This window comes from Sparus aurata, chromosome 22, assembly GCF_900880675.1.
Source record: "Sparus aurata chromosome 22, fSpaAur1.1, whole genome shotgun sequence".
NCBI classification, from domain to species: Eukaryota; Metazoa; Chordata; class Actinopteri; order Spariformes; family Sparidae; genus Sparus; species Sparus aurata.
In genome coordinates, this window is record NC_044208.1 from 8597136 (window position 1) to 8609915 (window position 12780).

At 40.3% G+C, this 12780-nt stretch overlaps 1 protein-coding gene across 2 annotated transcripts in view; it reads left to right on the top strand.

Moving 5' to 3' along the window:
- vash2 (vasohibin 2) overlaps positions 1–12566 on the top strand; it is a 36255-nt gene extending 23689 nt beyond the window's left edge. For both annotated transcript variants that reach the window (XM_030405260.1, XM_030405259.1), the window contains exons 8-9: positions 332–450; positions 5000–12566. In XM_030405260.1, coding sequence (XP_030261120.1) covers positions 332–450; positions 5000–5069 — 189 coding nt within the window. In that variant the 3' untranslated portion in view covers positions 5070–12566. The remainder of the gene's footprint in view (positions 1–331; positions 451–4999) is intronic.
- Positions 12567–12780: the final 214 nt, after the last annotated feature.

Genomic DNA, 12780 nt, shown 5'->3' on the forward strand with positions numbered 1-12780 from the left:
CAATTTAATGAATAACTTAAGGGCAGAAAAACACTACAAAGGAAGCTGACAGACAGTGACCACAAATCACAGGCTCAAACATTTAACAAGGTTATATCGTGTTGACTAACAGTTGCACATTCCACAGACACCGCAACGAACGCATTCATTTAAAGTCATGCTTTTGAGTGTGCTTAGTGCTAGCTCAGTGGAGCTACATAGTGGATGATAATGGATATTTGTTTTGGTCAAAATTGATATGAGAACTATCGAGAAATATGCTGTGAAGTATAAATGATCACAGAACTGGTGATATTGACTGTTGTTGCTTTGTGTGATTTTCTTTCGTCAGATCCTTAAATCATCCAGCGCCCAGTCACCAATCAAAGAGCGGAGCCGGGGGAAATCCTTATCACCACGGCGACGACAGACCAGTCCCCAACGACGATTCCCCCACCGTAGGGACAAATCGTGAGTGTTTTCCATCGCTTGTCTTTTTCCTACCTTGGGACAGTAAACTTAGGAAACTATTTTCTCAGTTTTAACAGCTTACAGATTTTACAGAAAAACTACTGGCTGGTTTCCAAACAGTGAGCTCACCGGTGTCTGAATGGTGGCTGCTGGTGTTTCATCAACCCTTGTGTGTTCCTCCCCTCCTTCCTTCCCTTCTCTCCCTTTCTGTCCATGGCTCTGCTCTTCAGGTCAAGGAGAGTTTAGACTTCAAGTGGTGTGTGTGTGTGTGTGTGCATGTGTCTTTGTTGCTGACAGCTCAGCATTATCACCAGGCAGACGAGTCCCTGTTCTGTTCAGCTGACACTCAGCGTTATCATCGTGGTGTGTGCGTGTGCCACCATCACTCAGCAGCAGAGTGGCTGAGACGCAGGATATGAGGCCACTGATGCTGCGACTAATCCACTCATAGAATCTGCGAATACATAAAAAACAAACTCCATAGAGAAATTAGGAAATTTAAAGTTGTGTTGCTCAGTTGCCATCCTACACATACTGAAGAACATGACTAAAGATGATGTTTGAATCATCAGGAGCTACTCTTGAATTTGGCATTAATATAGTCCTTCAGTTTGGAAGAATAACTGGAGTTTTGAATCCTTTTTAAATATGTTTTACTCGTTATTTCACCCTGCTACATCCCTGACTAATGAAAGAGATGTTCTCTCACATGACTTTTTGATGTGAAACTAATGAAAAGACTAAATGAATGCATGTCTAAAGTAATTAATATAATACCTCTTGCATAAAAATGTTGGATAAGAAAATGTTTAAAACTATCAAATGAGGCCGGATGGCGTCGAACTCTTTCAGGGTTAGCATCTTTTCAAAACAGGGTGACTCACCACTCCAATTCAATGGCAGGGAAACTTTAACACACACACATGCAGGATGATGAGTGTGTTTGTGCGTGCCGTCAGCTGTGCGGCGGGATGTAACACAAGCTGACCATGACAACAGCTGCAGCCCAGCCGTACTGCAGAGTCACCACAAACGCGCGCACGCACACACACACACACACACACACACACACACACACACACACACACATACATACATTGCACCAGATTTAGTGACATTCCCGGGGTTGCCATTTGACGTGGCACTGTGATGACCTTTCTTATGAGAAGCTCTTGCAGGTTTAACTGGCTGATTACTCAGGTGTGTGTGTGTGTGTGTGTGTGTGTGTGTGTGTGTGTTTTAGAATAACAGGAAGACAAAAGGAGGCTTTTCCATTTAATCTCCCCTTAAATTAAATCATCTTTATCAAATTACGTTAAACTGAAAAATATGTAGGTCAGAAGCACAGATATTACTAAGCTATTTTGCAGTAGTGTGTGTGTCTCTGCTGGCTGTTTTAGTTTTGTACATAATAGGGCTGCAAGGATTAGTCAACTAATTTAATATTTGACCTACTGAAAAATAATTGCAAACTTTTGATAATTGATTGCATCTTTTGTCATTTTAGCATGAAAAGTTACTTTAAAGATTAGTTTTCAGCCTTTCTGACGGAACTATGGGACATCAAGAATACCAAGGTAAAGGTCAAATACCCATCACATTAGCTTGGAGCGTTTAATTGTGGTAGCCAGAGAAACAATTTTAAAAAGTAAAGTACATTAGTGAGTACTCTGATTTAGTTAATGAAAGTCCTGCTTACTGCAATTAACCACCACGGCCCCTAGTGTTGAGTCATAAAAATCATGGAGCACAGAGCGTGCGCACTCGTGACTTCTGCCGACCGAGCTGGCTAAACTCTGGTATAGCGCTTGACTGACTTAAAGGAGGACACAAAAATGTAATCAAACTTTCCAAATTTTATTGGACTGAATAGCTCAAATTCTGTCAGTAAAAAGAGTCATTTCGCAGGGTTGTGAGGCTCACTGAAAATGTCCTGGAAAAGTCCTCAAAAATCATCTCAAGTAAAGATTGGGAACCCTGAAGTGCCCTCGAGCAGGAATCTAAAGCTTGATCTCCTGCCTGTTAGTGGCCGGAGACACATGATATTTTACAGATGATCAGTGAGGAGGTGAAACCGGCTAAAACCTGTTATCACACACTGATTTCCCTTATTAACTCTGAACTCATCATTACAAGGAGCTGTGGATAAACAGCATGAAAGTTGGAGAGAGAACTTTCTTTTTCTTCCTTATAAGCGTAAATGTGCCCATTTCCCTTCAGGCTTCAGTCACATTCATTGTTATTTTAATCTTCATAAAAGCTAATGGTCTCTTCAGTGCAGAGACAAGGATGCAATGATCAGGAGGACACAGCAGAACAGCACATTACCACTTCAAACCACTCAAATGTGGCACTTAAAAAGCTATTACTGTTATCAACAGAGCTCTTACACACTTAACAACATGTTGCCACTTCAGACAGAGACACAGTAATAACCTGCTGCTGCTTTAAACAGCTGAGAGCACGGACACTTGAATTGAGCAGCACTGTTATTTTAGCAGCATGAGTAAGATGATGTCAGCGCTGCCTTCTAGACATGGAAAAACAACACAAAGCTAAAGTGAGATAACAGTTGAAAAAAACTATATTGAATTATATGTTTTTTAAAAAACAGTATTCAAACAGATTTTAATATATAATCCAGTTTGTTGTTTCCCCCTGAGCAGAGACGGTCAAAGAGAAGAAAAATGTAAGAAAAGTAAGCAAAGATAGAAGTGTGATGGATTCTGGGACCAGAATAGAGAGAAGAGTTAGGGCAAGAAGAGAGGGAGAATTCAAGGTAGGCAAGAAATGGGTTTGAAAAGATAAGAGTTGAGCAGAAAGGAGAGGGAGAAAGTAAAGAAGAAGAGAGGACGAGACCTGGCAGAGGACAGGAAGGAAAATAGAGAGAGGAGAGGAGGATGAGGAGGAATAAAAAGGCTGTCACTTCAACAGATTGGCTTCAACAAACACTTCTCCTCGATGTGTCAGAGCGCCTGGAAGTGTCACACTAAGCAGAAGTCACTGAAGAAATAAAAGACAGGATGAAAAAAGGGAAAGAAGGGGAGAAGAAAGAGCTCAGAGGATTAAATCTGGTGACTTTCTGGCTTTTAGAACCTCTTACCGAGAAACGGAGAGCTGATCCGTCTCATTTTCCATTCTCCTGCTCTTTTCTTTCACTTTCAAGGTGCACTGCAGAAATCTGAAATAAACAAACACTTTCATTTGTATGCAGCTTTTATCAAGTTGCACTGCACAAAAAAAAAAACATCTCAAAAAGGTGAAATCTGTAGAAAATAGCTACTCATCTCACCTCAGTTTGAGAATCTTATGCCGCTTTTCCATCTGCGTCTCTTTTACTGGTGCATTGTGTCTTTTTATGGCGTTATGGTTACTGTTATAGAGCGGCTATATAGGGACCGGCTTGAAACGCTCTCTTGATTTTTCTCCTCCTCCGTCCATCTACTACCTTCATCTATTATTAATTCTTTATACAATTTTTATATAAAATGCGTTGTGTCTGGGTTCATGTCGTAATAGAAGTTCTTGTTTGTCTTAGTAGAGCTGAACCAATTAGAAGATTAATTGATCAGTCGCCATAAGATTAATTATCAGTACCCGTGATAATCTATTAATCATTTCAAGATATGATATGTAACATTTATGCATAAAATGTCTAAAAACAAGTTGAACATTGTTATATGTTTTGCTAAATTGAATTGTTTGCAACACTTTAATTTTATTCAGGGTAACTTGAGTTGCATCGATTGATTATCAAAAAGTATTTAAAAATAAAATAATCAGTTCAAGTAATAAAAAAAATTAATTTAAGAAAAAGTGAATTCTCTGAATCCAGCCTTTTAATTGTAAATATTGTTTCTCTCCACTCTATGACGGTAAACTGAATATCTTCAGGTCGTGGACAAAACAAGATATCTGAGGACAAAATCTTGTGCTTTTCATTTTATAGAGTCAACAACTAATCAATGAATCTAGAAAATAAATCAAATAAATCAACAGTTTAATTGCCAATAAAAACGATGTTTAGTTGCAGTCCTAAAGGTAACGGACTTCCTTTGGTTAACTATTGCTGTAAATTCTGGGGAAGCATCAGAATGAAGACAACATCGCCCATGATCCCATGCTTCTTCAGGACTTCAAACTGTGTCTTTTCTTTTCTTTGTCTTGACTAAGACACTCTGTGGCTGAACATACGGACTGTGTCTTTTAAGGCGATTTCTAAGCAAAATGTGCAACAATTCACTGGTTTCAGCTTCTAAAATATGAATCTTTGCTGGTTTTGTATGAATCCAAACTGAATACCTTTGGCTGTTGATCAGAAGGTTCCCATGTTTTATCAACCAAATGATTCATTGATGAAAAAAGAAATATCGTGTTATGTTTTGAGACAGTTGAGATTCACTAGTGTAGTTCTACTGTGTAACATGTAGCAAGAACTATCATCCAGAAGAAACACTTACACAATGCCACCTCAGTGCTTTTAGCAGACACTGCATGATCTAACGGTTAATCTGCCCTCTGTGTGTCTGTCTGTCTGTCTGTCTGTCAGGCCGGCCTCGGTGGAGAGGAAACCTCCGGAGCTCAGCACTCTAAACGATGGCTACCAGATCCGCATCTGATCCCCTTACTTCACCTCCAAAGCGTCCCAAAATCTGTCGAGCCTCCTCCTCCACCCCTGATCCAAGAGTCTCTACCTGCCACCCGTGTTTTTGGGAGAGGAGTCGAGCTGACACAGACGAGGTGGATGATGAACACACAAATATACGTTACAAGAGCTTTTCTGAGCGTGAGCAGCACAAACTTCTTAGAAGACTCAGACAAAAAGTCGGTCTGATTTTAATACTTCACGCCGGGATCTGGATGCTCTTTCTCCTACCCCGACCCCGACTCTTTGATAAGTTCCAAATAAGCGACATCAATTTATTTCTACATTTCCAACATTTCCATCAACTGGCAGGAAGAAGTTAAAGGCTGAAAGCTGTAGTGTCCTTACAACACGTATTTCTGTGACCCCTTAGTGATCCTGTGTCTTCGAGAAGGGCTACAAAAGGAAGTGAGACTAGAGAAAAGGTTGATATTTGTCAGTGTAAACAGCTGAAAGTAATTGGTTTAAGAAGATAACCAGCCATGACAGCCAAAAAGATGTCACTAGACAAGGAACCTGATTAATTTATTGGTGGTTTTGCAATAAAATGCTTAGTTTTTTAAATGCCACTTTTATAGCACAATTTCACCACTGAAAATGTAGGCAGTTATATGTTTTGTCAGGGATGAGAGCGGAGACGATGTTTTAATTTTGCTGTCCGTTTTCCAAAATGCTGCTGCTTAACTCCTGCAGCGCTTTGGCTTCATCGATCACCAAAGTAAAGTTTGAGGTGCACTTTGACTTTTCTTGAACCAACAGCAGTTTAAACGAGTAAGTAGACTTCCGTACGCAAAGTCTATTGATCGGAGCGGACGAGTCGAGAATAAGGAGAGGACGTTCAATAGAGTATGCAGGGAAACTAAAGACACAGAAGTCGATGGGGAGGAAACGGAAGGATGAAAGGGAGGAAGAAGAAGAGAAGAGGTGGAGAGGGAGTGAAAGGAGAGAGGATTCACTGCAGAAGATCAGAGACGTATCATTAGAGCACTGCGGCAAACCCCCTGCACCCCTCCTCCTCCTCCTCCTCCTCCTCCTCCTCCTCCTCTGCCCTCTCCTGACACACAACTGAATACATAACTACAGCTCAGTTTCCACGAACATCAGAAAGACACTCCTGAAACGGAGAGAATCTCGAATACCAAAGTTAACGTTCACAGTATCTGGTGCTGAATATGAAGACAGAAAGGCTTTGCTAGCAAGACGTCAACTGAAAAAAAAAAAGTAATCTGTAATACTGGATATGTTCACCTCTTCATGCCTCGAGAAGTCCTTCAAATGAAACACTAGGCAAAAGAAAAATTACTCTTCTGGGTCCACTGAGCCCTTTAAGTTGTGATGAAGGAATAAACATGGTTTAATTTTAGGGCTCATAAGGCAGAATAGGCTGGGAGCCACTGATCCAAACCAGCGATTTTAGATGCCTGAAGAAATGACAGCATCAAGTATTACAGAAGAAAAAAGAGCAAATATTAGAAAAAAGCAACACTGATTTCAGTCTTTGGAAGTAATAATCTGTTCCAGGGCTGCCCAAATGTTTTTCCCTTGGAGGGCCAGAACTGTCACTTAAATATCTGTAGTATTGTAGTATTGTATTGTATATTTAAGTTGGTTCCCTTCGTTCCTTTAATTGACTGAATTTGTGCACAGTGACACTTTGCCCACAGCGCTCAGATGATAAAACATACATGAGGCGTATTTAAATAGTATTTTTACCTTGCAAAAATATTTTAAATGAAGCATAAATGGCAATTTTTTAAGATAATTTATTTAACTTCAAACATCTGGTGGGCCAAATCAAACCTTATGGTGGGTTACCTTTGGCCAAAAGGCCTCACTTTGGGCAGTCCTGGACTAAATTTTAATAAAAAAACAAAGATGGATGACCTCAGATTGAAATGTTGGCATGAAATAGCATCAACTACAAACATTTACATCAAATATAGCCATTAGTTAAGTATGAATTAGTATGAAGTATGACCTAATTTTTCCAATCACTAGCATTTCCAAAATGAGTCAGCAGAAAGCAGGTGGATTTTGTTACGTGTTGATCAAACTGAGCTGCAGCCGACATGTGTTCACACAGTAAATTATCACACTGTTAGCCAGCCGGCTGCTGCTACCTTCGCAGCTGGAAAATAAAATGATTCAGCTGGTCCGAGTTCAGCCGCAGCCAGTTTGACCACTCAGATAAACAAGGAGTGAAGGCAGATGTTGTTGGGTAAGAGTAACAAAAGGCCTCGTTCAACCCAGATTTATGTGGCAGAGGGATGTAACACTCTGAGTACGCTGTCAGCGGATATTAAAGGAAGTCAGACCGCAGGGTCCTTTGAGGGCTCTGAGATCACAAAAATACTTTTCTAAAAGGACACCACCGTAACATGAAGGTGCAAATCTGCTCTGCTTTGCGTTCGACAGTGTAAAAAGACAAAGTGTTTGTATTAATGTAGTTTTTCAGTCAGTAACTCGCAAAATAAGAGTCAGGAATCGCGCTTTTGATCGGTGAAGCTTCGTTGCCAAGTGACCTAAAAGAATCTGTTCAGTACTGTATGCACTGTTCCATGCTCACATACGTGATGTATCAAAAGGATTGTCCCAAAAAATCCAATGGAGTTTGAATTTGATTGTTTTTTTGGACTCTCCTGTTGAGGCCTTCGATGAATCCAAGCTGCGAAGCTTGAAATCTCAAAACACAGGCGCCCAGTCAGATATTCATGGTCGATTAGAACCAGTCTCATACAAATGCTTGAAATGAAGTTAGAATATCACATATCAAAGCCGGAGATCAAACAGTATCACACAATACAGAAACCTGACATCACAACAGATATTTACAACACTGTACTAAAATACAGTAATGATGTCTGTACATCTTAATATATCTATGTTCATTCATGTCTTACATCCACGGAATGTATCGCAGATGGAATCCTTCAGACTGAGAACTACATAAGTCAGTTTTAAATGAAAAAAAAGGCACAGTCCTTCAAGGGGTTAGATGCCTTGCTAATGGGCACCTTGAAGGGAGCTATTGAGAGAGAAAGAAACTGGGACATTGGTTCCCTACAATGGTTTGGCCACGTAGAACTTTATTGATGATACTGTCTGACTTCTATAGCTTCCATCTGAAGGATTAACATGAAAAATGTTGTTCCTCAAAATCAAAAGCAAAGATTATCTTTGTTCAGTCAAGCTGCACAAGGCAACCTTAGAGATTTGGCGCCCAGAAATCAAGAAGCTCTGAACTCAAGAAGTCTGCACTCTGACTTCTGGGAGCTCTTTCCGCCAATATGGAACCAGTTGCGTTCTGGGGTGTGCATGTCATTTTGAAACATTTTCAAACAAAAATGACTTGGTTTGGAATACGATGAGTTGGTTCTAGATGCAATAAAAAATATAGCAGGTTTTCTTTAACCCAAACTGGAATGCAAAGAGGGTGTATCATATTCTACTAGTTGTAGTGTATTGGACAACACTCTCCATTGATGTAACAATGCGATTGTTCTGCTCAAAACTGGTGGAATCACTGGGTGCTAGATAGTACAAAGTCTTGGAGAACCTAGAATGGAACCATTTCAAGAACCAGAGCTAATTTGGTGAAATAACTCTTCTCTGTCAACTCTTGGGCCAGTAGGAACAATATGACCAATGCTTTGTTTGTATCTCATGAGCGTAATCTAGTACTCAGATGAGATGATAAACACTTGGTTTCATGCTCTCCTACTGATCAATAGTTATTGGCAGTAGTTTGCCATGAAATGTATCAGGGAGGCAACAAATGCTGTTAGCAAGAATGCTAACAAGCAAACATGGGTGTAAAAACAAGTTTTAAAGAATTCATTTAAAAGCTTCATTAGGCTTCAGTGATACACAAAATGTGGTTTACAGATGGTGAAGGTAAACATAACTTTGTTTTACCAAAAAAAACCCAGGGGACATGTAATGAGAATAGAATCCTGTTCCACCACAGTACCTCTGGTTCTTAAACTGTTTCCATTAGGAATTCTTGAAACATTTGTACTTTCTAGGGAACCAGATGATCTATTCCACCAGTTCTGAGCAGCAACTATTGAAATCAACAATGCCTCATCAATTGACAGGAAGGAAAGGCAAACCTGACATTGGGCACTTACGGAACAAAACCCCTTCAATGTTGGTGGAAAAGGGTCCAAACTGATGCAAAGAGTGCATTTTTACAAATCCTGCCTGGCACAGCTTTGACTATATCTAACAAAGCAAAGATGATCTTAAAAATCTGTAAAAATGTAAGGAAAAAAAGCAACATCATCATTTTACTTTTGGTGTTTGGATGACATCAATCATCATCAGTGTACAGGTTGTTTGCGAGTACTGTCATTTGATTGTTTGCTGACTTTTCTTTGAATGTTTCACGGTGTCTTCTCGCTCACAGAACAAGTGTGTTTCGCTGCCAACATTTCATCCTAGCTCTTTGTTTCAACAACAAGCTATGCACACACTTGTGTATGAGAGCAGGTTATGTAAAAAAAAACTAGAATCCTTGTCTTCCACATTTCAAAGATGGAGGAGGAAGGTGTTTGTGGCTCGATCAACACAAGAAGAAAAAAAAAATCACTTTTAAACCACCTGCACAGAAATTACTTTCTTTGTAGCTCTTCTTCACAAGCTTTCAGTCTGTGTAGATCCAGCTTGAGCCATTATCACTGATTCAAGGTGCTGTGAGAAAAAGCAGAATATTTGTATGTATTTCTGATGTTTGGCCAGCAGTGGACCATAGCACAGCTCAGAGATGGAGGTCTGTCCAGTCACATCTCCACTCTGGCACCAACCAACCAGCTCAACGTGTTAATATTTGTACTGAAAGGTTAAGTGTTGATACTTTCTATGGGCTTCATGTTTGTTTCGCAGACAGAAGAAGCACAGCGCTGCTTTGCTTTTTTTTGCGTATTCGGACTACTTTATCACTCCGAGGTTGTGGACGAACGGACAGAAGAATTGAGAAGCAACATATCAGGAGAGACGAACGTTGTTTTCTGGCTGTTGTTCACATATTTCTGGAACTTAACAAATGGAAATTTGAGGACGTGACTTTCACATATTTCTTTCTGTGCAAAAAAAAAAAAAAACACCTTTTGATATAAGAACGTCAGAAGTGCAGTTCTGGGAATTTCACCCGACAACAGTGACAAGCTACCAGACTGCTCAGCTCGGACTCAGAAACTGTGACATGTTAATTCCAAAAAACACCCACGACCTGAAACATTGATACTCGATGTAGCAACTGAAATCTGTGTTCATGTCAGTTCGCAATAGAGACTTCTGTGCTTGACAATTTACCTTGCTGAATGTTTTCTTTTCTTTTTTCTTTTTTTTTTATAAGTTTGTGGTTTGACTTTGAATCTGTTTGAGACATTTGTGTTTGATTCATTGATTGTACACTTTCATTTTGAATGAGAATCATTCGTCTGAAACAAAGAATGAACACCTTGTAGTTGTAGCGGGTGTTCTCTCCGCCTTTGATTAGTTTCCAAAGTGCTGATTTCTCAACTCCACCCTGGTCCTAAACATACTGTACTGTAACACAAAGTGCAGTCTGTTTTAAAATCAGCAATTACTAAGGCAAATTTAAAGACGATGGGCACACATTTGACATCAACTCAATCTCAGCATTTGGGCCATTTAAATATCGGCTATGTCAACAGTAAATTTGTTGGTCTCTTTCCTTAAAACACTTCGGGCTGACCCAGATGCTTCGAAGCTTCTACTACTGCCAGGATTAATTGACGCTCAAACTGGTAATCGACTGCACCGTAAAAGAGGCAAAAGACTCCCACTGGGCGTTTAAAGGAACAGCTCACTCAAAAACTGAAAATGCACTGGTCTCACTCTCATGATGGAAAGTTAAGTGAAGTTTGGCAGTCAGAAGGCCATTTCTGGAGCTTCACAGCATTCTCCTAAACAGCTGATGTAGATGGGGACTTGTTTTAAAACGTAGAAGAAGACATGAAATGGCTGCATACAGATATTTACACCCTTGACGTTTGGCCAAGCTTGTGCGACCGCTTCAGGCGGGATGTGTGCTAATGCTTTTAGCTTAGCAGCTCCAGTGAAGATAACATCTTTTATGTATGTTGTTTTAAGTTTGTTTTACGGAGCCATTATATGTTTTTAAGGTTTTAAAACAAGTCTCCAGCCTCTTCAGTTGTTTAAGAAAATGCTGAAAGGCTGTTTGGCTGTGAAGCTCCAGAAACATTTTGCGGACTCTGAAACCTCACCAGACGTTTCATAATGAGAGTGAGATTATAATGAATGAACTTTTGGGGGAACCTTCCTTTAAGTAGTCTCAAAACCTGTGCACATAAAAACCAGCCAAGGGAGCATTTGTGATGTCTCTGGTCCTGTCCTCGTCTCTCATTAGACTCATAATTACAACATTAGCCAGCAGTTAAGTGGTAATTAATGACCCTGGGTTTGATCGCTTGTGTTACGCACACCAACCTTCCCCTCAAGGTCGAAGGTCTGAATATTCACGGTTAATTGGAGCTTCCAAAAATAGTATTCGTTACAGCCGGTTAAATCCCAAACTGCCCTGTTGCATAATCATTAGCTTTACATGTTGTAATCATGCAATCTGCTGATGAATTGACAAAAATAGACTTGTTGGTCATGAAAAATGTCCACGTGAAGCTTCCAGTGCCTCAGCAGTAGGAGTTCAATCAGAAGAGAACACCCTTTTCTAAGTTTTGCGTCTTTTGTGTGCGTTCGGAGGAGTTGCTCATGTGCAGACGAACACTCAGACTCGGTCAAAGTCGTATTTCAAAGTGAGGTTAAAGCCTTCCGTTCAAAGGTGTCACGATAACCGTTCACCCTCTTTATCGGCTAACTGGTTTTGTTGTTTTTTCTGTTCACACACACGTTCTGAACTGCTGTGACACAAAAATACTTTGTTGCCCTCCTTTTTGCCTGTTACTGGAAACATTTGAAAGCAGACAGATGTGCTCTGTGCTGCGCAGAACAAAGGGATAGTCAGCCTCCTGTCAGACTCACAGTCTGACGTGGCAAAAGACAAGCAAAAATCCAGTGTGTGTGTGTGTGTGCGTGTGTGTGTGTGAGTGAGAGAGTCCAACCCCAAACCACTGTTACAGCCGGCGTCCTAAAACTGATCTGACTGCAGCCAACCGATGGAGAGAGGAGATCCGAGTGATGGTTTTAATATGTGGAAATCTCTTCGGCCCGGCCAAACACACGTATAAATGATTAATATTACTTTTTAAAGGGCGCTGTCGGGTCCGTCCAGGTCCCCCTGTGTGAGGACGTGCTGTGGTTTTGTATTCCTGTGGAGATCAATACTGAGAGAAGATGTGACCCCACCCCCCCCAGCCTAATTATTATTATTGTAACTTTCCTACTGTTACAGTATCAGTGGTCTGACAGCAGCTGTTTTTATCGACAACTGTAGCAGCATGTTCTTTTAATAAATGATCTATGTTTTTAACTGTGTCTTCTTCTGCTTCTCACACTGACGGATGAGAGAGACGCACGACTGCAGAGCTATTTTTGCAGAACTGGTACTTGAGCATCATCTATTTTTGCTCTTGTCTACATTTACTTGATGACTGTAGCTTCTTGTGACTTTGCAGAAACTTTATCTATTTTTTTAATGTACTTTTTATTTAGATAAGCTATTTGTACATTGGAGGTTGACCACT